This window comes from Phalangium opilio, unplaced genomic scaffold, assembly GCF_054372755.1.
Source record: "Phalangium opilio isolate 3A_F unplaced genomic scaffold, DU_Popi_V2 ptg000002l_1, whole genome shotgun sequence".
NCBI lineage: Eukaryota > Metazoa > Arthropoda > Arachnida > Opiliones > Phalangiidae > Phalangium > Phalangium opilio.
In genome coordinates this window covers 14,034,593-14,057,369 of record NW_028324144.1, presented here as the reverse complement: position 1 = coordinate 14,057,369, position 22,777 = coordinate 14,034,593, and the positions used below count along the sequence as shown (strand labels likewise).

Below are 22,777 nucleotides of genomic sequence, written 5' to 3'. Positions count from 1 at the left end.
TTGAAAAATAAACAAATAGCCCTAAATTTTAATTGAAAAAAAATATATATTATTTAACGACCTTGGCCGTTCCTTTCTTATTTATTTATAAAGCAAACGTGATATATAGTGGGATCAACCCCTTTCTCCGGTCCCTTTAGAGATCCAGCGTTCATGGGCTGAAGAAGTCACGCCCCCTCTCGCACGAAGAAGGACTTCTAACAGTGTTAGGAAAGGGGGAAAACTAACCCCCCATCCATGGAGTTAAAAGGAGTTGTTACCCCAGCAGAGAATTACGCTATACCAGCTATTGTAATTGGTTACTTCCGAGGCTTTTTAATGGACTTCTGCTGATAAGTATAGGGCCCCACTGTTTACCACGGTAGAGGTATAATTAAGAGCTTGGGAACTAAAAATTAGCATATTTCAATGGTTTGAACTGGTCGCCGCGTGTTCATTCCCCCATTTTAACCCCGAGCGCGGCGCTAGTTTCGTACCTGAAAGGCTCAATGTATATTCCAGGAAAATAGTTACGTGAGACTTTCCCTTTGGTTTTTATACTGAGTCTATCCCTTCCGTTTTTTATTTGAGACTATCCCTTTAATTTTTTATCCTGAGACTGTACTTTTAAAGAATTAAGAGATCTTTTTCCCTCGGTAACTACAAACATTATTTTTTCTGTTCATATGCCTTACGTGTGACTAATCAGTAATAGGAATTATTTATTCAACAACACGAACTGGCGATATTACGTTTTATTCAATGCCTTCAAATATATATTAGTTTAGTTTTTAAATCATTTACATCGTTTATAATGTAGTTGTAAAGAAATGGTTCATCAATAGGTAGATTTGTACCAAAATCTTTTCGAAACTTTTCAATGGCATTATCGTAGTTAATTACTTTTAAAGCTTTCACTAGGTTTTTTTCTGACCCTTTCGTTCCAGTCAGTTTCTTCGCACTCGCAAATAATATCGTGGGCCATTTTGTTTTGGCAAGAGCTATTCTCGCAGCATTTGGTCATCTCCAATAAGATTTCTGTCACGTTTTTTAGAATCGCTTCTCTCATATTTCAACGGCACTGGTGTTTTTCGTGTAGCTCTAAGTCTACGAGGGCTTTAATATTCTTCAAATATTCCCAACTAGATTAGTTAAAGGAAATGTCCCAGCTTGTAGCGTACAAAATGTTGAATTTTCGTCGACTTCGTCTCGTGTATTTTCTAATGTCAAATATATGGCCTTTGCGGTTTACGAAGCATTCTAGCTTTAAATTGATAGTAGTTGGATGTAGTCAGACGGAAAACCTCGGCGAGTTTCCTTTGAAGAATTGGCGTCGATTTCGTTTGAAAACTCCCAAATATTAGACCGAACGTGTTTCTTTAATGATTCTTGTATTCAAGTGTCAGTACGTCTAAAATATACCTTTGGGGTCGTGACATTGCCAACCGAAACTTCTACTTTCTCCGAAATATTGTGAACTTGGTTCATTTTAAAGCGGTGAAGAAATGACGATTTTGACGTAGAGCTCGGCATTTTCGATCAATTATCCACAAATTGGTGGATAACCGATTATTTATAAACAAATTTGTGGATTATAATACGATTTAACATGTAAGTTCTGTGGATAATTTTCGGGTATGGATAAAGATAAAATAAAGTGGATAATTGATCGAAAATGCCGAGCTCTATTTTGACGTTGAGTTCCTACATTATTTAGTTTTTCCTCAAAGTTTAGGTGATCTAATAAAAAGTAATACGAATGACGTCATATCAAATTCAACCAATGAATGCTGTTATATTAAAACTGTTCCAAAAATGACGTCATTTTACCTAGTTTTATTTTAGATGATGCAAAACGTTTTTATTGTTGTTTTAGGACTATTTGTTACACACTTCTAGTGATAAAGCTACTTCATTTTCTGAGGGTCGACGCGTAAGCATTTTCTAATGGCAAAGAATGAAAGCGATATTTACAAAGTCACGTCCTTTTCTAATTGAATATTACAAGACAGCTATACAATATAAATCGAAACATACGTTTGTATAAAGAAGTGCTAAGCTTATTGGTTCACTTAACCATCCGATGTAGTAGGTTCAAAAACTAACCAATTACAAATTGTGTACTAAAACGTGTATAGCGCGTGATTTCATTGTTAGAAGTACTTATTGGAATCGGAAGTTTCTTAGAAATCAGTTAAAGCCGGTCATTTATAGGTCTTACAAGCTAGCTAAATTCTCAATAGAAAAATTGTCAAAATTAAATAAAGACTTTTTGATTTCTACTTGGTTTAAAGTTTGTGATGAAAACGATTTTAAGTATGAGTGCAAAATATAATTTTTGTGGATATAATGGTATCAAGCGTGTAATTTTCGCGTAAAAACGCGGTTGTTTTTGTCATCGTCAACACAAGGAATGCATATATTCTCATAGAAAGGTAACATTATTTTCTATATTTAAAATAGCTTTTTGGGGTGCATAGTTTTTGAAAAGTGCATATACATTTAAATAAATTTCAAGGAAAATTTTCTAAAATTGAACATTCGTTATAAGTTATAAACGTGACAGGGTGTTAGCCACTAAAATAAGATCAATATACATGAAATAAATTGTTAATGAACGAAAAACAAGCGAGTTCGTCCTCCTTTTCAGTTTAATTAGCAATGCATATAGAGCTTCTTCTAATTAGGTGTCTCAAATAATAGATAATCCAACCTTTTTCTTATGAAACAAGTCATGCCTTACTATTAACTAGAAATGGTAGCTGTAAAACCCTTTCGCTAGGAATGCAAGATGTATAACCCTTCACTCTAGAAATGAATACAATGGATCTGACTGAGAATTCAAGTTTATTATATTACAATTTACAATACTTATTATTTATGTTCGTATTTGTACCGTTCAGATTTACAAGAATATTATTAGAAATATACAAAACACCGTGTTCTACCTAAGTTAATTTTCCGGTCCGATTCAAAAAAATTAATAGAAATATTTAATGTAAAAAAGATACAATAGCTACTTTAGAATGAGTTATCTTCTCTTGTCTCTAAATGTAAAAGATCTACGATTGCTTTTAGAAAGCCAGCCGGTATTACGCGTACAAAATTCCTCACTAAACATATTAATTGAAGGTTTTTTATGCAATTGCTTTTGAAACATTTCTGAACGTCCCAAATTACTTCTTTTTTATGCCGAATATATTTGGTATTGGGCTCGTCCATATTACTACAAAAAACGATACAGTCTCTACAGACTCTTCTTTGGCTTTTCCTTTCATCTTTTTTCCATGTTTTTGAGATGTAGTCATATTCCATGTGATGGTATCCATCCAATAAGAAAAAACTCTGTTCCTCTGCGTAGCTTGAAATTGAGCAAAAGTTAAGCGATTGTCTACTTCGATTCTATTTCAGATTCTATGTTCCAAAGCCAAATTGGGATTTCTTCGGGATACAAATCCTCTTCGCCTAGGTTCTCTCGTTCACCAATTTCCGCTTTCCAAAATACACGTTCATCAGATTCTATGTTCCAAAGCCAATTTGGGATTTCTTCGGGATACAAATCTTCTTCGCCTAGGTTCTCTCGCTCACCAATTGCCGCTTTCCAAATTACACGTTCATCAGATTCTATGTTCCAAAGCCAATTTGGGATTTCTTCGGGATACAAATCTTCTTCGCCTAGGTTCTCTCGCTCACCAATTGCCGCTTTCCAAAATACACGTTCACATATTCCCCAAAGATGGCGTGGAACTCATTTCTTAATGTCATTGAAGGGTTTGCCAAAATAAAGCTCTCGCGGCAATGGATTTCATAGACATGGATGAACGAAATTCCCTATTGATTGAAAATAAATTAGGAGTTGTTTAAATGGTAATAACTGAATTTTGTATGTACCATAATATTTTTAATATCCCCTTAAATACCAACGGCTAATTAGATAAAAAAATATTTGCCAAAAGTAACATTAGATAGATTGAAAAGTTACCTACCGATACCCGGAATCGAACCAGGATCCGTCGAACTCCATATTTATCAGACAGAACGCTATCAATCGACCTTATGTTACCTGTGGTCTATGCGTGTAAAACTATAGGAGATCTATTTTTCCAATAACTACTTTCTATACAATGTATGACGGAGGGGATTTTAGATTTTTTGGCAAAGGTAGTTTAAGTATAGTAAAGCATATATAAGACTCATTAGATTTCGTTGAGTCATAATTCCATGAAAAATACTTTTTATGCTAAAACTTTGAATTAACTAAAACGTCATTGTTTCCAAGGCTTGAATTCTAAGAAATTTTAATTTTATTTAAAGGCATAATTGTTAAGTTTTATTTCTCTATTCCTCAAAGTATTTCGCGCTAATATTCCCCTGATTACACGTGCAAAAGTAGTAGACATGATAAACTACATAAATCGCCTTTTACACTCCCTTTAAGAAGCCTGAAACAATATAAATACCGCCCCACAAACTATAAAATATCCTCATTGCTTTCGCTTAATCTCTATGCTAAAATTATTAACTTCTTCAAAATGGTAAGTAATATATATATATATATATATATATATATATATATATATATATATATATATATATATATATATATATATATATATATATATATATATATATATATATATATATATATATTTTACTTACCATTTTGAAGAAATTAAGAATTTATATATATATATATATATATATATATATACAGTATATATATAGGCCTATATAAATAATTTTGGTATTTTTTCTTACTACCGCATTTTTTTACGTTATTTAGGCTCAAAGCTCTTGCAGTAATCCATGGGAAACTCTTCACCTTCAATTTAGTCAATCGGAAGAAATGGGAGTTAAGCTTCTTAGAGAAACCTCAGACGAGTTAATTAAAGCTTTAAAGTTAGCATCTCTAAATTAATTACCGCAAAATGCCTGCTTGCTTGGTATGGTGGAGATCGAAAAAATAAAAGAAAAGAGATGTCTGATAATGAAATACAGGGGCCAATCGCGCGATAAACAACTGTATTTGAAGGCCATTGATATACCGGAAGTCGTGGAACTAATATCGTGCATTTTGAAGAAGGTTACATTGAAGCAGTAAAATGTCTGAAGATGAACCAATTGACCTTTCTATTTTTAGACCGGAAAACCTTTATGAATTACTAAAAATAAATGTAGCTTGGTCTAGGAAATTTAATTGTTCGTCTTATGATTACAAAATTGTCTTTAAAAACCTCGATAAATTAAGCGTAACGGAACTATTTGAAAAATTGAAACTCATATTTAAATCAATAATTGCGACTATAAACTCGGGTAGAGACTACAACAGAGTAAGGTTTTGTGTTAGAAGTGATCAGCTGGAAAATTCCATAAATTTAAGATTTATGGCGTTGAGTGAACTGACACCTGATAGGTTTTTTGCTGCTATAAGCCAAGTTAGTCAATCAAATCGTATATTAATTTTAGAATTGATGCAATTTTTTTGAAAACTGATATTCCAATACCCGGTACAAAATCGTTCAGATTTCAGAAATAGATCGATGTTATCACTAGAACATTACATGAAAAACGGAAGGACTTTTTTTACCAATTTTAAACGATTGCAGGTCGCAGCATAGTGTTTAAAACAACAAAAACAAGACAGATCTGGTTTCGACTATAACCGATACCGTAGAATACAAGCATCTGACAGACGACTACAAAGGGAAGAAGCCCTAAAACTTTACTATGAAGCAAACTTACCCGTAGGACCCGTTAGTATTGAACACATTTCAGCTTTTCAAAATATCTTAGAACCCGAGTACCAAATTCTTGTGTTTAGCGCTGAAAAGAATTTTAAGAAAATTTATGAAGGTGAAATTTACGCGGGAAATTTTTTTCTTCTACTTGTAGGTACACATATGCATGTTATTAAACGTTTAGCAGCCAGTAACATTTAGTAACGCATAGGGCCTCAAGAATGCAAGATGTAAAACCCTTTCGCTAGGAATGCAAGATGTTATACCTTTTCTCTAGAAATGAATACAATGTATCTGACTGAGAATTCAAGTTTATTATATTACAATTTGCAATACTTATTATTTATTTTCGTACTTGTACCATTCAGATTTACAATAGGATTATTAAAAATGTACAAAACACCGTGTCCTACCTAAGTTAATTTTCCGGTCCGATTCAAAAAATTAATAGAAATATTTAATGTAAAAAAGATGCAATAGCTACGTTAGAATGAGTTACCTCTTCTCTGTCTCTAAATGTAAAAGATCTACGATTGCTTTTAGTATGCCACCCGGTATTACCCGTACAGAATTCCTCACTATACTTATTATGCAAAGGTTTTTTTATGCAATTACTACAGAAACATTTCTGAACGTCCCCAAATTACTTCCATCATGTCGTGTAGATGCACTACTGCACGAGTTTTTACCGCAATATTAGTACTAAAGCTCTCGCGGCAATGGATTTCAAAGACATGGATGAACGAGATTACCTATTGATTGTAAATAAATAGGTAAAGGTAATAACTGAATGCAGGCATCTGACAGACCACTACAGAGGGAAGAGGCCCTAAAACTCTACTAAGAAGCTAACTTATCCGTAGGATCCGTAAGGATTGAACAGATTTCAGCTTTTCAAAATATCTTAGAACACGAGTACCAAATTATAGTGTTTAAGAAAATTTATGAAGGTGAAATTTACGCGGAAAATTTTTTCTTCTTCTTGTATGTACACATATGCATGTTATTAAAAATTTAGCAGCGCATTTAATAACGCATTTAGGGCCACAAATCATAAATGATATAATGCACCTACAAAATGCCCAGATTGTAACAGGTATTTTAAAGGTCCCGAATGCTCACAAATACATAGAACCAATAATTTCTGGGAAAGTGAAAAGATACAAAATTGCCAGCGAGGAGATAAAAATATCACAAATGTAGCAAAGTATGCCCAAAATGTCAACTTGAACAACCACCTAGGCTATGTTATGTCCAATCCCTTACTAAAAAGTATAAGGAAACAACTTATTGCTATTTCGATACCGAGTGTATATCCCTAGACTTCTAGTTTCTGCTATGTAAATAGAGAAAAATGTCAACGATTATAAAATTTTATAGGAGAGACTGCGCAGATAAATTTATGCAAGTACATGAAAGATTTGTGTTTAATAGAGACAACAAAGGACGTAAAGTAACCAAGCCTAGATTTGAAAATGTCACTATTGTTGCTCATGACATGAGAGCTTATGACGGGTTTTTCATTTTACAATGGTTAATTCATAATTTTGGTAAAATAGAAATTATCTTCGATAGAGTAGGCCTAAAACTGCTAGCAATGTTTGTTAAGAACCAAAATTTGAAATTTATATGCAGTTTTTTCTTTCTGGCTATATCATTAAGGGCTTTTTCGGAGACATTTCAGTTGGGTTCAACCTGCAAGCAGTTTTTCCCATATATCTTCTTAAACAAAAACAATTTTTATTATTGTGGAAAAATTCCCAATCAATCTTATTTTCAGCCAGAGTTTATGAAAGAAGATGATAACGTTTGTTATGCCATGTTAGAGTTACAAGAATATTGTGTGGCTGAAGTAAGGTGGAAAAAATGTTACTCGAAATATACCAAATTGGAATTGAGCAATAAAATATTCAATTATTGAATTTCTTGTGTCATTTTATTTACATTTATTAACCATGGCGTGTCGAATAAAATTTGTAGCGCCCTTTCAGATGCTATGCGCGGGCTCTAGCATGTGTGGTAAATCATCGTGGTTTTTTTAACTTATTAAGGTATAGAAAATGCATGATTAGTCCAAAACCAGATCGGATTGTTTATTGCTATTCAATCTACCAAAATAAATTTGATAATTTGAAAAGGGAAATCCCCGAAATAGAATTTATAGAAGAGTTACCTCCGAATAACGAAGAATTTTGGAATAGAAATCAAACCTGGTGTTGGACGATGTAGCTTCAGAATGTGGTAACAGCAAAGAAATAGCTGATATGTTTATTAAGGGGAGTCACCACTATAATACCAGCATAATTTTAAATGCGCAGAGTTTAGATTGATTAGCCTAAATTGCGTCTATATTTTAATATTTAAATGCCCAGGGATTCGTCGCCAATAAAATTTTTAAGTAGGCAAGTTTCTCCGACGCCATTGCTACTGAAAAGCCGCACTCGTACATTTTGATTGAGTGTCATCAAGCCACAGATGAATGTCTACTCGTTAGAACAAACGTCCTTTCTCCGGATGGAAATATGTAAGTATTTATCGACGAATATTCGCGTACTCGTCCTCGTTTGACTAAGTTACTCGAATCGAATTCCAAGACTAGGCCAACTACGAAACATACTTCATTTTAAGGGATCGTTTCAAATAATTGTTCATTATATTGAAAACTGACACGATGTTCTCAGTCTTCCAGGCTTCCTGACAAGAAAAAATAATTATATTGTTCATTTCCTATCGAGAAAAATAATTCGATCTGAGACTTACATCGAGAATGATGATAAATAGGTCATTGTATAATGTTTAGGGATTTTATATTCGAATATTTTTTAGGAACTCTGTTTGTAGCCTTTGTCAATCCTGAATTTTCACCGAAATTACCCAACATTATTTCGGAATTAATTTCGTTTTCATTCTTGTGTAAAAATTAATAGTTCGCAAATTGAGGGTCAATTAAACAATAAGATTAATCGTTACAACCCTATAGTAAATTTTATGGTTTCCAAACCAAGTGGAAGTTGTTGGCGATATATTGATTATGCAAAATAATGTTGACTGTAATAATTTAGTGGAAATGTTTTAGAAGGTGGGAGAGCTTAATTGAAGAACCGACTGAAAAAATTCTTCTAAAGGACGTTAGATGATGATTCCGGTAGCTATCAGTTATGTAGATAAGGATTAATTTGAAGCCAAGAGGTTTAAACTTAAACTTAACGTTTTAATAAGAATCAAAATAAATTTTAAATGAGTTTACAGTTTTCAGAGTCTCTTAAAATTTGGAGTCGCTATTAAGTTATTTTGAAGTTTCACGAGAGAGCTCCTACTTTAAACTGAACCAAATATTTTTGCCTCTTCGCTATTTCCATGAAGGAGGGGTTTTAATATTTTTCCCCGTGCAATTTTGTAAAGGAGGGCTGATTGTTATTATTGTTAAGGAGTCAACCATAAGGGAAAGGTAGAGACCACGTGGCTACGTAAAACCATGGAAGAACTACGCGAGATGGAACAGCCCCTAGTGTTGAAAAACCTGTCGTCCAAAAACTTGAATACCCCCTTTAGATTCCTCCTCCCTTCCTAAAGGGGGGTTTTCAAAGGCGCGTGTTGAGGGTATTTTTTAGCGAGAAGCGGACCGCGCGAATTTTTTCTCGCCAAGAAATTTTCTTTTTCTCGCTATCGCTTGCGCTAGCGATACTTTTTTGCCAACCGTTTTCATGTGCGCGATAAACGTGAGCGGCGCCATCTAATTTGGGAGTCAAAGGTTGTAGCAAAGCAAACTTGCAATGGCGGTGATAAAGAGTCGACGTCGTCGCTTGATAATTCGTAAAAAGATTTTAACAATGTAGTTATATTATATGCAAAATTATGGGACCGGAAAAAGGATGTACCGAAAGAAACGCTGGTGGGTCCACCCTATATGGCGTGACAGAAAGAATGAAGGAGATTATGGAACTCTAGTAAGTGATTTTTGTTAAGCCTTTGCTTTACTGTACAGACAGACTAGAGTAGAACTGTAGGCTTAATAGATTCTCGAAGTGTTGAAATGACAGGTCCATATTTATTTAGATGCAAAAAATGAGAAAGTACGACCACGACAAGTTTTCTAATTTCACTAGAATGAGCCCTGAAAAATTTGACAAATTGCTAGATTTAGTGAAGGATAAACTGAAGAAGTATCCTGTTTCTCGAGAACCCATTAAACCTGGATTACGACTCGCCTTAACATTGAGATAAGATCACGTTATAGACCATTGATACCAGGAACAAGGAATAATTTTTATTATATCGTACAGATTTTTGGCAACAGGAAATAGTTTAGCTTCAATATCCTACCAGTTTCGAGTTGGGAAAACTACCACTCATAAAATTATTCAAGAAACAAGTGCGGTATTATGGGAGGTTTTACAACCATTATTTCTAAAGGTATACGTTTTCTCCAAATCTAGCAATGGTTTCTCATGTGTATTTTATTTTCAGAAACCTTCGTGTTCGGACTTTGTAGAGATTGAGAAAGGTTTCTGTAACAAATGAAATTTCCCAAATTGTACAGGAGCAGTTGACGGAAAACATGTGATGATCCAGCAACCCTCTAATTCTGGGACCTTATATCACAACTACAAGGTGGGTATTGTGAGTGATGTAACAACATACTTTTAAAAGCAAATCGTTACTAATTTCAGGGCTTCAACTCCATCGTGTTAATGGCTACCGTCGATGCGAATTACCGTTTTATAGTTGTCGATGTTGGGGGATTTGGTTTGCATTCAGATGGGGGACTCTTAAAAAGTTCCTCCTTTGGACAAGCAGTCCAAAATGAAACAGCTGAATTTCCAGCCCCTAAAAAGCTCCCAAAAACCTCTTTAACTGTGCCCCATGTCCTCTTGGGAGATTCCAGCTTCTTAAAAATTTTATGAGACCTTTTGCAGCCGATGATCTTGAGAACTCTCACCGAATATTCAATTATCGTTTAAGCAGAGCAAGGTGACATTTCATAATTCTCCTGATGGCAAGACTATTTTGCGCTTGGCATTCTCATTTGAAAACAGGTTTCAATGACATTTTTTTCCCGTTTGCCAGAAGATGCAGTGAAAACGCATTTGGGCTGCTGGCGAGTGTTTAGAAAACCAATAATGTTTAAACCAGAAACTGCTGATAAAATAGTGAAAGCGTGCGTGGTACTCCATAATTATTTAATGGAAGAAGAAAAACACATGGAAGATGAAGAAAAATACTATTGCCCAGCTGACTTTGCTGACTCAGTTAGTAAGGACGGTACTCTCAAGGAAGGAAAATGGATTAAAAATTTGGAGGAAAACCCAGCTTTTGGACTTCGCAATTTAGAACCAACAGCGTCTAAAAATTTTAAATATGAAGCTAATCATATTTGAAAAACTTTTGCGAATTACTTTTCTACTCCGGTGGGACAAGTAAATTGGCAGTGGGAGATGAAAGGAGTGAGAAAAAAATCTTTCTTTTGAAGCTCATTTAAGAAAATCTTTATTTCAAAACAATATATTATGTATAAATATTATTTAAAATGTAGTAATATAAAATGAAAATAATTTATAATATTAAAAATAAGTATGGGTCTCCACGCTGATGGGGTTCCCTTTAGCAAACGAGTTGATGAGTTTCATTACTTCTATTTGGCAATCATTTACCAAGTTTGTTGGAACTTTTTTTTCATCATAGTGGCCACAAAATCTCCAAACACTGCACTATCATCTTCTGATGTTTTCAGTTCTCTTTATTCAGCAATTAGTAATTGCGTTGAGAAACAAAAAAGGACATATTTTTTAAATTAAAACACCACATTTTTTATTGCTACAGCCTAGAGAGGTAAAAATACCGTATCCGAAAAAGACAGTAATTTACCGGTAAAAATACGGTATTTGAAAATCGGTAATTTACCGCGGTTTTTGGTAAATGACCAGTAAATTACAGTCTCACATCTCTACTTCAACCAGTGCAACCAATGATTCTGACCTATTTAATTCGGCCATCTTGTTCAAGAAAATTTCATGAGGGTTTCGTTTTTTGAGAGATTGGGGTGCTCTCAAACTCTCGCTCTCATCAGAGTTCGATCTTTTTCGTGATTTAGGCAACCCCTTCTCTTTATTTTGTCTGGATGGACCTTGTTCCTTGTCATCGCTATAGCCTTCAAAATCGCTCACAGTGAATTCTTTTCCTCCTGTCTCTATCACCTTGTTCATTCAAAGAATTTAGTGTAAAGTCATGAGCTACTGCTATCTTGGAGAGCTCTCCTACGTCACTCGCTTCATTTCAGGTAGAGGCTCCGCTATCTTCGTCGCCGTTTCATCTCGCGTAGTTCTTCCATGGTAAAACCCATGGTTAGAAATAGCTTAGAGATTTTGGTTGATTTATGGCAAAATGAAGGTAAAATTCAAAATTTCTTTAAAAGTTCTATTTTGTATCAAAATTATTTAAAGGGATTCGTAAGGTACCAAAGTGTTACTTAAACGTTAGAAAGTTAGAAAATTATCATTTTTAGAGTAAAGAAAACAAAATAAATCAAAATTATAAAATTTTAACCAAAACCCAATTTAAATTTCAACATTGACAGGCTTTATTTAATTCGTTTAACTCTTTGGTACATTTTAATCTTTGCACTTAAATCGATTAATTAAATTACTGAAATCTTCACTCGTATATATTTGTCAGTTTTTATTGATGCGAGCCTGAATCTTAATGTTAATGTTTTTTATCATTATGATAGCGTAAGTACATTTTTACCACTTACAAGCTAGGTTAGATTTAAAATGTTGTTACTCGTGTTTTACATATCAAAACACAAACCATTTTTATATTTCTCACAAAAGTCAGTTGTGTCGTGACGTATAATAAATTATCAGCTGTTAAGCAAAGTGGTTCAAGAATATTTCGGTTATTACAGCGACTACAGTTCCTGACAACAGAGTGAAAAGAAAGTAGAAAGGAACGCTGACGCTACTCAAGTCCAAATCAGTCGTGCTTTTCAACGGTTTCTTCCACTTGACTTGTTCCATTATGTAATACTTCTCAAAATCCAGATACTTGAAAACTTGAGTTTCAAAAATCGGTACCAGACTCTCATAAAAGTATTCGTCAAGCACTTTAATAAATTTTCTGTAAAAAGTTAGTGCCGACCTCAGTTGGAGGTTTTCGTTCATTTGCGGTGAGCTTCTCAACCAAGAGGTGTTGAAAATGTAGTGCAAGTAGTCGAATGTAATTTCGTGCTGCGAAAAGTAAAGACCTCCGTTTTCTACCAAGAACCTTTTACTCTCGGGATCATTTTTCTGGACCTCTCCCATTATCCATGTCTACCTAATGTCCTCCGCGATTAGAGCTTTTTCCCCCAAAAGAATCGGAAGATATCCATCAAGTGTGAACAAATCCGAAACACTACCGAAAATATTCTCCTGATCTTGCTAGTTTAGCCATTTCTTAACTACAGGGTCCTGGGTTGCCTATAGAATCATAACAAAGACGTCAGAGGGATGGAGGATTTGTCACAGCATAAACTGTTTACCAAATATTTCATATAGGCTTTTAACATCATAGGTGGAATTCCCGATTTCATCAAGTCCGAGAGGGTATCGATGCTAATGTACCTTTCTGTCGTGAACTCCGTCCGCAAGAAACAGCCCAAGAAAAACAGAATGAAAGCCACTCCGATCAGCCACGACGCAGCGAGCAGACGACAAGTAATGTGGGGCAAAATGGAGGGAATCGCTATACGGAACAGAATTATGTCTGATTAAAGCGGGGTCATTTTTGTTATGGGAAACCAATCTCTCCTAATTGGATTACCCATATGATACTGGCTCGCGCTACGATCTGGTCCATTATATGGGGCATTCTTTTCAGTTAGTAGCGAACACTTAATTGCTTACGTTCGGCGCACAAGAGCGACGAGTTCTCCCAAAAACTTTCCAGGGTTTCTTGGGACATTTTCTTGACAACTTCGTTGGTGGGCAGCGATTTGTATTTGTTGGTTACGATGGAGTGAATGACGAGCAAAAGTGACAGAAGAACCAAGGTAAAGACTATTAAAATCGCCACCTAAGTTCATCAAGATTGTAATTCAGTGAATTGGATATTGAGTTGATTGCAATTGTAAAGTTTACTGGCGTGTCCATATTTAAAAAGGACAGAGACGTTGACGTGACTTTCTTCGGGGCGGCGGACACGATAATCGTCCTGGCCGTTGCGAAGACCGGAGCTGGGCTGAAATACCCCTGTTTGCCATCGAAAGATGAGCGTACCCAGGGAATCATGATAACATTTGCATCCTAAAGCAAGAATAAATGTTTATTTAAATATTTTTGCATCTGTAGACGTTTGGTCTAATTTTTCTTTCACTTACGTTGAAAAAATCAGACTTAGTGGATAATTTTGAAATTTCACTAGAGCGCACTTTATGTCCTTCGTAAATGAACCTAAAACCATCAGTTTATTATAAAAAAACGTCTTGGTTTGGACCAAGGCCGAAAAAACAAACGATATGTCTGAGGTTTATCAATTGACTGAAGTTTCAGATATTGCAATTTCTTTTTAAATTATTTTTATTCCTTTAATCCTTAATCAATATTTGATTCAATCAACTGATTTTTACTGTTAATCGATCTATTCCCTCTAAATTAATTTAAAAAATTACATATCTACGCTTTTTCAAGAATAATTCCATTTTCCGAAAACATTTTATCATGAAATTAATTATTTTAAAGAGAGTACGTGTTGGGTGATGAATATTGAATATAAGTGTCTAAAAAGAGCAAGCGATATTTGATAGAACTCGAAAGGAAAATGTAAATATATAATAGTGGATGCATATATTGGGGACACGAATTTATACATTTAACTTCGAATATCGAAATGTTACATTTTTTTTGTCGCGACTATGAAGGACAGGTTGCACTGTAGTTTCCCTCTCCGAAGTTCAAAGCTTCTTGACCATAACTCAATCTAGATTTGGAACGTCATCACGCCTAACTACATTGTTGGCGCTACTTGTACACCGGTTACGTATTACGCGTTATCATTTTATCAGGCGTAGGACCATTTCGGAAAACACAGGGGCGAGGCGACCATTGGGGTATTCTTCCTTGCACCAAGGGCCATCGCCAGAAGGTGCCAAAATTCACTACAGGCGGGAGGCTAGTCAACTCGCAATGCCTATAGCGGTGCTTCTAGGCGAGAGGGAGAAGACCCCAATGGCGGCATCGCCCCCTGTGTTTTAGTTTCTCCTTATGTAATTTCTGTATAATCGGTCCTTGGCACAAGTGGTAAGGAATGATGTGTTCAAGCATTTTATTTCCGCTGAGAAGTATTTCTTTTTATGTAATCTTTACCCTTTCCTTTGGCTATATTTATACCGATATCATATTTTTCCAGTGCATAAAAGCCTTGATAAAAGGAGAGCTACCTATTAAAAGAAACCACACAGGACCAAGGTTGTTGCTTTGTCTTAAGTAGACGACATTAGTTTATAAATTAAATTCTTTATCATAATTTCTTGAACATCAGTCTTCTCAGCAACTTACAACAGATTTAAAATTTTTTGGTGCAAACTTGAAAAATTGTCAAGCCAGAAAGAATTAAAACTGTGTCCGTCAAGGTGCTTAGAAGTTAGTGAGCATCGCCACGAAATCCCTTCAAAATAATTAATTTCATGATAAAATGTTTTCGGAAAATGGAATTATTCTTGAAAAAGCGTAGATATGTAATTTTTTAAATTAATTTAGAGGGAATAGATCGATTAACAGTAAAAATCAGTTGATTGAATCAAATATTGATTAAGGATTAAAGGAATAAAAATAATTTAAAAAGAAATTGCAATATCTGAAACTTCAGTCAATTGATAAACCTCAGACATATCGTTTGTTTTTTCGGCCTTGGTCCAAACCAAGACGTTTTTTTATAATATCTGTCCCTTCAGTCTTATTGTAATTAAAATTTGAATAATTTCATGTTTTTTTGTACTGACGTACGTTTGGGGTTGATCTATTTCTAATAGCTTAAAGAAGTACTTAAGTATCGTTAATTATATGAACTCATATCCAATAACATAGTTTTCGATAAGTATATAATGTTGTACTTTATATATGAAGTTAGTGTAAAAATGACAGTATTTGAAATTTAGAATAAAATTTTTTATTTGTTGTGTACACTCTATACATATATCAATGAGAATTTTTGAGAAAGGCATCATGAGTAGAAGAGCTTGAAGACGATGTCTATGATACTTTTAACGGTGCTAAATCAGCCTCAAGAGAGAGGGAAAGGAGATTGAAGCGGTCAGAGGGAAAGAGCCTAAAGAGGATTGTCTAGGCGCTTGCTTGGAAGATTATGGCCATAGTATCTTTTTAACGGAAGTAAGTATGGCCTTAGATAAGTGTGATCCACGTTGCATCGCTGGCAAAGCAAAAATACCCCCCCCCCAATTCACCCGTATACTAGAGGATATTTCAGTAAGAGAAAATCGATTGGATCAGGGATGGCGAGAGATCACAAGTGATATGGCTTAATTATGAGCTAGATCCCTTTGTTTTGTTTGGCAGCATTATATAATTTAATGTTCCTAGATTTAATTGGCGCTGGTGATTTTGCGAACTATGTTAATGATAAATTGAAATTAAAACGGAAAAGTTACATTTTGGAATCGGAATATTCCTAAGCGTTCTTCGTTTGTGGGGAATATTTAGCAATAGCAATAGACGGCAGGGAATTAGTTTCTTGGGGGTTTGTATATAACTTCTAAATAACTATAACTATTTCCTATATCTTGGATGAATTTCAAAATTGCTGGAATTTAACTCGCAATAGTGAAGTTATAACACTTGATTTTGATTAGTTTTGTTGAACTCAGAAACCATGAAATTATAATAAAGTTCCTACTTAATATTTGAATGGAGCATTTGCTAGATAATTTATATTTTCCTTTATATCTCCGTCATTTTTCAACAATTGCTTTCTAGTTTTTTCCCTACAATTTCTTCCTAGTTTTTTCCCTACAATTTCTTCCTAGTTTTTTCCCTACAATTTCTTCCTAGTTTTTTCCCTACAATTTCTTCCTAGTTTTTTCCCTACAATTTCTTCCTAGTTTTTTCCCTACAATTTCTTCCTAGTTTTTTCCCCACAATTTCTCCCAAGTTTTTCCCCTGCAATTTCATTATATTCTCGGTAACATTCGACACCAATATCTGCGTATATTTCAAGGGCAAATTTCCTATGTTTCCTTAATTTACCACTTTTTATTGATCACTCTGAACAACGCCAGTTTTGCTGGGTTCTCTTTAAAAAAGAGAGACTTTCTCTAGAAGGATGATTGAGACGTCAGTCAAGTTACTGACGAATCTGTCTCGCTTGGTGATTGTTGTGTCACTAACCTCGTACCAGCTGTTATCTTTTCGAATAAAGTTTAGATAGTGACCTTGGTTTAAAGAAGAACCTTTATGAATGATCACGCCCCTAGTTTTGTAAACGCTGTGGTTTAAAACCACTTTCTGATTTTCGAATCCGGATATTTTGGTTAAAATCTTAATTGGGTGACCATTTACTACAGTATCTCTTGGAAACCACAGAAATACGTACTTACCGGCTGAAATCAATACATCACGTTCATCAATTTCTCTGCGTTTACAAGTCCCGCATGCCATCATTGTTGGTCTCATCCTTTCGACTAGTAGTTTCCAATCAATTTTAGCGAGGTTTGGCAAAGGAAGAGTGAAGATGCAGCTTTGGATAATGTTTCCAGAACTTTTTTCCACGTGACAGCTGGGGCATTTGGTAACGTTTTGCGACTTTGTCCATAATAGTTCCCGCAGAGCGTTAGAGTCAGAAGTTTCCATTTCTTCGCAAAGTCTTGGCAAGAGAACCCATAAGAATTCACTAGCATCTTGCTGTTCGTTGTGGGTAAAAGGCATGCCAACAGCCGTTCGCAAAATGAAACCATCGTCGCAGGAGCTCGTATTGGAATTTTCAACATGCTCAATAGTGTTACGGAGGCAAGTCAAAATAGGCTTATCGCTCAATGATCCTTTGTGCCCTTTAATAATGTTCCTTAATTCCGGAATCAGTAACAGCAATTGCAAAACGCTATTTGCGTAGCACGTTACTCCATCTCCATTTTCAAATCCTTTCAAGGGAAAAATGTCTACACTCTGAAGACCTAGTCTAATCTTTTTATTTGGTCTTTCTTTTGCCGTTTCATCAGATCGTTCTCCTTCACCTTCTAAAATACTCTTCGACGTTGGCCTTTTTGTACCTCTCTTTCCTTCCGACCCGACTATTTCAATAAGTGGAAGATCAGGTCTGTGTTTTTGACGCAGCCTGTTATACTCCGCAATGGCTCGTCCATCTGCCGTAATTTTATTTGGGTCTAATTGCAAGAGATGGAGACCGGCCAAGGAAGTCACTCGCGATAAAGCGACGTATGCCATGCCAGTTCCAAATAAATTTGATCCCAAATCCATAATTGCGCATTTTAAACTCATTCCCTGGCTTTTGTGTATAGTAATGGCGTATGCCAAGATTACCGGAAATTGCGTTCGTTTGACGTATAAATTGGTCATTAGCAAGAACTTGACGCTCATTTTCTCGACTAAAAAGTCGGGCTTATTGTTCTCGTCGCTTGGTTCCCGATCTACTCTGATACGGATACCAGTGATGTTCCCACTGTCGTTCTTTTGGAATCCCGTTATAATGGCCATGGTGCCGTTAATAACACCTTCTTCGAAATTGATGTTTCTCCTAACCATTACTCGAGCTCCAACGCAGAGATACAGCTTGCTCTCTAGACCTCCAGTTTTTGACGGCTCATTGTCTAACATTTTCAGTCTCCTGACAATGTTTTTGGTAATTTTTTTGTCGTAATCAACGAGTTTGTCTTCGCATTCAACGCATTCAACTTTCTGCCGGCTTTCTTCGAGCATTTTTATGTTGAATTTATCGCACATGGCCAATTTCGGCATCAAACAGATTGGATGAAATCCTTCTTTAACCAGCTTAACGTAAAGATTCATAGCCACCTCAATTTTGTTCCCTCCCGGAACTAGTCTACTTTCTAAGGTTGAAACGTCATCTTTTGTAACAGTTCCGACTCTAATTCGGTTAAGTATTTCGCCATAAACTCGGTCGTCGGCTTGTCGTACGTTTTGCGTTAGTTCATCGTATTGGAAATACTTCCAAAGATCGGTGCCTCCAATGCTATTAAATCTTAGTCTCGCTTCCTGGGAAGTGACTTTTAAAAACGCGGGATTACCCTGTACAGGCGGCAATTGGAAGAAATCTCCAAAAACAAGAACGGAAACGACACCGCCGAAAGGCTTGTTCATTTCCCAAAATTCATTTAGCCTCAAATGAACGTAAGTTAGTAGTACCGAAGACACCATAGAAATCTCATCGACAATCAAGAGTTTCAAATTTCCCAGAGTTTGTTTCATAATGGAAATGTTTTCGGAATTGAGGGAATGGTATTCCGCGGTACGCCCATGTTCTACTGGCAACATAAGTAATCTGTGCAACGTAACGCCGTTGATATTTAGGGCTGCCAAGCCCGTGGGAGCGGCTATCGCGACGCTACCGGCATTTTTAAAGTGACGTCTAACGGCGTTGGCGATAGTAGCAATAAGAAAGGACTTTCCAGTGCCGCCCGGACCAGATACAAAGTGGCAGAAATTCTCAATTTTCCCTCCCTCTTGAGTGAAGTGATCCATGACTTTGTCATAAACCCTTTTTTGATCATTGTTGAGTAACGCAACTTGGTCTAGTGCCGTGGCCTCGAAATCAATTTCCATAGCGGCTTCGACATCATGCATCGCATTTTCTGTTTCAACGACGATTTCTTTCCCTTGAAGGGCATTTTCATCGTCATAGCTTTCTGCATCCGAAATCGCGGCAATCTCTTTAGCTTTTTCGGAGGCTTTGCGCTTCTTTAGAACTTCTTTGGATACCGAGAATTTCTCGTGGTATTCTCTCATGGGTTTTAGCGTTGATAATGAGCTTTTGAAAGCTTCAGCGAAGGTTGCAAATTCGCCCAATAATTCAGTCTCGTTTCGCCAAGGTTTGAACAGAATTAGAAGAGCGTGGCAGTACTTTTCTGGTTCCTCTATTGGGTCGTGAACGTAATGTTCTATTATGTAGGGCTTAATCCTCTTTCTCATCAAACCGAGATTATTTTTCAACTCGATTACATTTTCAGATTTTTTCGCTGCCTCCGAGTACTTGACGTAATCGTAAAACCGGCCGAACTCGCGCAAGCTTAAATCTTCCAAGCTATGGGGTCTGTTGGGATACTTATCGTCCACAAACCCTTTTTGGCAAATGTCTTCGCTTTCAGGATCAATTTCCCTCAAGCGCGCAAGATCCGTGTAACATTTCAAAATTTTGGATCGGTTTTCCTTCACGTTAGTGTTAATAAATTTGGTGCTGTCAGACTTTTGAAACAATTTCTGACCCAACATCATGTCCAAGGCTTCGTAAATACCGACCGATTTATTTGTGAAAGATTTCAGTCCATAAGCGAACAGTCTTTTAGACAAACTTTCGTGTGCCAACTCTGCGAAACACTGATCCATTTCAGCCCGATCTCCCTTTGTCACGTACGACGTCACGTATATCGCCACTTGTTCCGAGGAATCAGCGACAAACTGCAAATCCATATTGGCTTTCAACGCCAAAAGTAATGCCGGATTGTAGTCATTGATAAAAACTTCGCCCTCATTTCTGGGCAAATCATACAGCCGTTTTTGGCTTCGTTTCATTTTACGATGACGCGTAACTGATTCAACAGAGTTCAATGTCGCAACGTTTGTTACGGTTCGAGGAAAACCGTAACGACACACTTTGAGCTCCTTATTTCCTCTCTTAACCTTTCGGTAGCAACTGCTGCAACATTTATGTGTTTGAAATTTTTTTACTAGCCGGTAAAGTTCTGGGCTTTCAGCAGCTTTTGGGATTGAACAAGTGACATACTTTTGGACGTACTCCAAAATAGCTATTGCCGAACAGGAACCAATTACGGGAGCTTCCTCAGCCCACAACAAGCAATGATAATGGGCTAAGCCGCGAGATTGGTACTCGACGCGTACAAAATGATGCGCTATCGGTCCGAGAACCGGATTTTCTTTACATAGCACAAAGTTGTTTAGGAGCGATTTCACTTTGTTGTGAAAATGTAAACTGACGCTAAGAGGATCTAAATTTAATAGTTCAGCCACCGACATAGATTCGATCCCTGGCACGTCAGCATTCACTCGCCGTAGGTGGTCGTGAAGTTCAATGTCATCGTATTCGGCCGGATTGAAAGTTAAAAGCCAAGTAGGGGGGCCATACTCCCTAATCATGGCCAAAACACATTTGAGAACTTTGTACCAATAATCCTTGGTACCTCGAATGTGGCCCATGAAAGACGCTAAATTACTCTCGAGCTCCGAATCTCGAGAATCAACTTGATTCACGAAATTATTGACCGATACGTTCATGGGTTTTTTCACGCGCAGAACGTAATTCAAACTACTGTTAATGGACTTCATTTCGGCCTCTTGATATAAATGGAACATGAACGCATAATCTCGTCTAAACATTGGATTCGCGTTCAAAAGACGAGAAAGTCGGTATTCAGTTTCCGTCATTTTCCCAAACGGTCTTTCGTCGTGCTTGCCATAGCGAGCCATTGGGAACAAGTGCACGAATGACATGTATTCTAGATTTTTGTCCCAATTACTGATAGGCTCGGCTTCGACACGCTTCATTTGGTAAGAACCCAACACATCTTTTGACGGCTGAACATTCACTGGGTGAATTGTATAGTGATCGTACAGCTCATTCACTTCATCTTTTGAGAGTTTTCGCAACAGTGCCTCCGGCTGAGTTAAAATTTTATAACGGTCGTCTGGCGAAAGATTAGATTCGATCACACCATCATTGATAAGATCGATATCGATTTGGTGCGGTTCCGCTTGCGGATTTTTTGCAACTGTAGTGAAGCCGATTGTATTGACCTCGTCGAGGTTGTTTAACAGCGCCAGCGGATCCGTTTTCGCCAATAATTCATCGGGAGTTAATGAATTTTCGTGTTCAATAGTTCCGTTAATCTCTTCGGTGCCATAAATATAATCCTCATTGATCTGAGTAATATCAATGTCTTTGTACAGGGGATTAATTGTTTTCAGTTTAGCGACGGCCTTTTTCAAAGCATCAAGGCGAACAATTTTTTGCCAAATCTTTTTGTCACTAGTGGGCAAACCATTAACCAAGACGTGCAATTCGTGATCTTTAGGCAGTGCTGCCGGTATCATATCCAAATTTTTTTGGACTGGAATTGGCAAATATATGATTCTACCTTTCAAAGCTTTCACCGCGCCAAACTGCATGTTGGAATTAGTTTTAGTACCTAACCGGACCACAGTGTGAAATGCTTTCACAAGCTGAATTAAGGCCTTTTCAAACATGTTCAAACTCGTGACTTCGGTCGGAGGGACGTCAACCCCCAAGCCGTTGAGGAAACATCTAATTGGAACCTTTCCCTTTTGCAACTCTTTAGAACAATAAGGGCATAAAAGCATGTCCATTTCTCTAAAGTCAGGATTTTTCAACAGTAAACCAGCTCTTAAAATGAGAAAGGCGTGGTTGTCAAAAACTGAAGTGCATGCTAGTTTTTCAACGGTCCTTAAATCCGAGTTTTTCAATAATCTAGCGCAACAATCGCAAGATGTGTCGTGAAATTCATTCGTATCACGCTCAGCTCTAGCAAATTGTTTAGCGTAGAAGGCCAAGATTTCACTCTCATCGAGACAAGGCCTTATATCGTTCTCACCGCCTTTTGTCGCCTCGTTTTCGCTATTTGCCATTTTTAATCCACGTGCCTCCACAACTTTACTAATTTTGGGTAAAACATTTTGAAGAGATTCGTAATCGCCATGCTCAATCTCATCGGTCAATGTTGATAAAGCGTTAAGCAACGCTCTAACGGAGTAGATTTTACCCAAAATAGTTCTAATACCCGAGTAATGCGGAGCCAGTTCTCTGAAGGCCCTCAAGTAGCTTTGGCATTCCTCGCTTTCAGAGCA

The 22,777-nt window shown here is 36.5% G+C and overlaps 1 protein-coding gene and 1 long non-coding RNA gene across 2 annotated transcripts; one reads left to right on the top strand and one right to left on the bottom strand.

Annotated features, from left to right (window-relative positions):
* The first annotated feature begins 10,195 nt into the window (after positions 1-10,195).
* LOC149720102 (uncharacterized) lies at positions 10,196-10,943 on the top strand. Its single transcript, XR_016381408.1, has 3 exons — positions 10,196-10,328; positions 10,388-10,688; positions 10,785-10,943. It is a non-coding gene; the product is annotated as an uncharacterized LOC149720102 (long non-coding RNA).
* A 6,793-nt stretch (positions 10,944-17,736) lies between these two features.
* On the bottom strand, positions 17,737-21,406 carry LOC149720101 (uncharacterized). The gene is made up of 6 exons (XM_089864235.1): positions 20,682-21,406; positions 20,198-20,432; positions 19,901-20,107; positions 18,624-19,756; positions 18,245-18,548; positions 17,737-17,754 (listed from the first exon to the last, which is right to left on the bottom strand). The coding sequence occupies exons 1-6, from the start codon at positions 21,404-21,406 to the stop codon at positions 17,737-17,739; spliced, it is 2,622 nt and encodes an 873-aa protein (XP_089720361.1).
* Between the last annotated feature and the right edge of the window lie 1,371 nt (positions 21,407-22,777).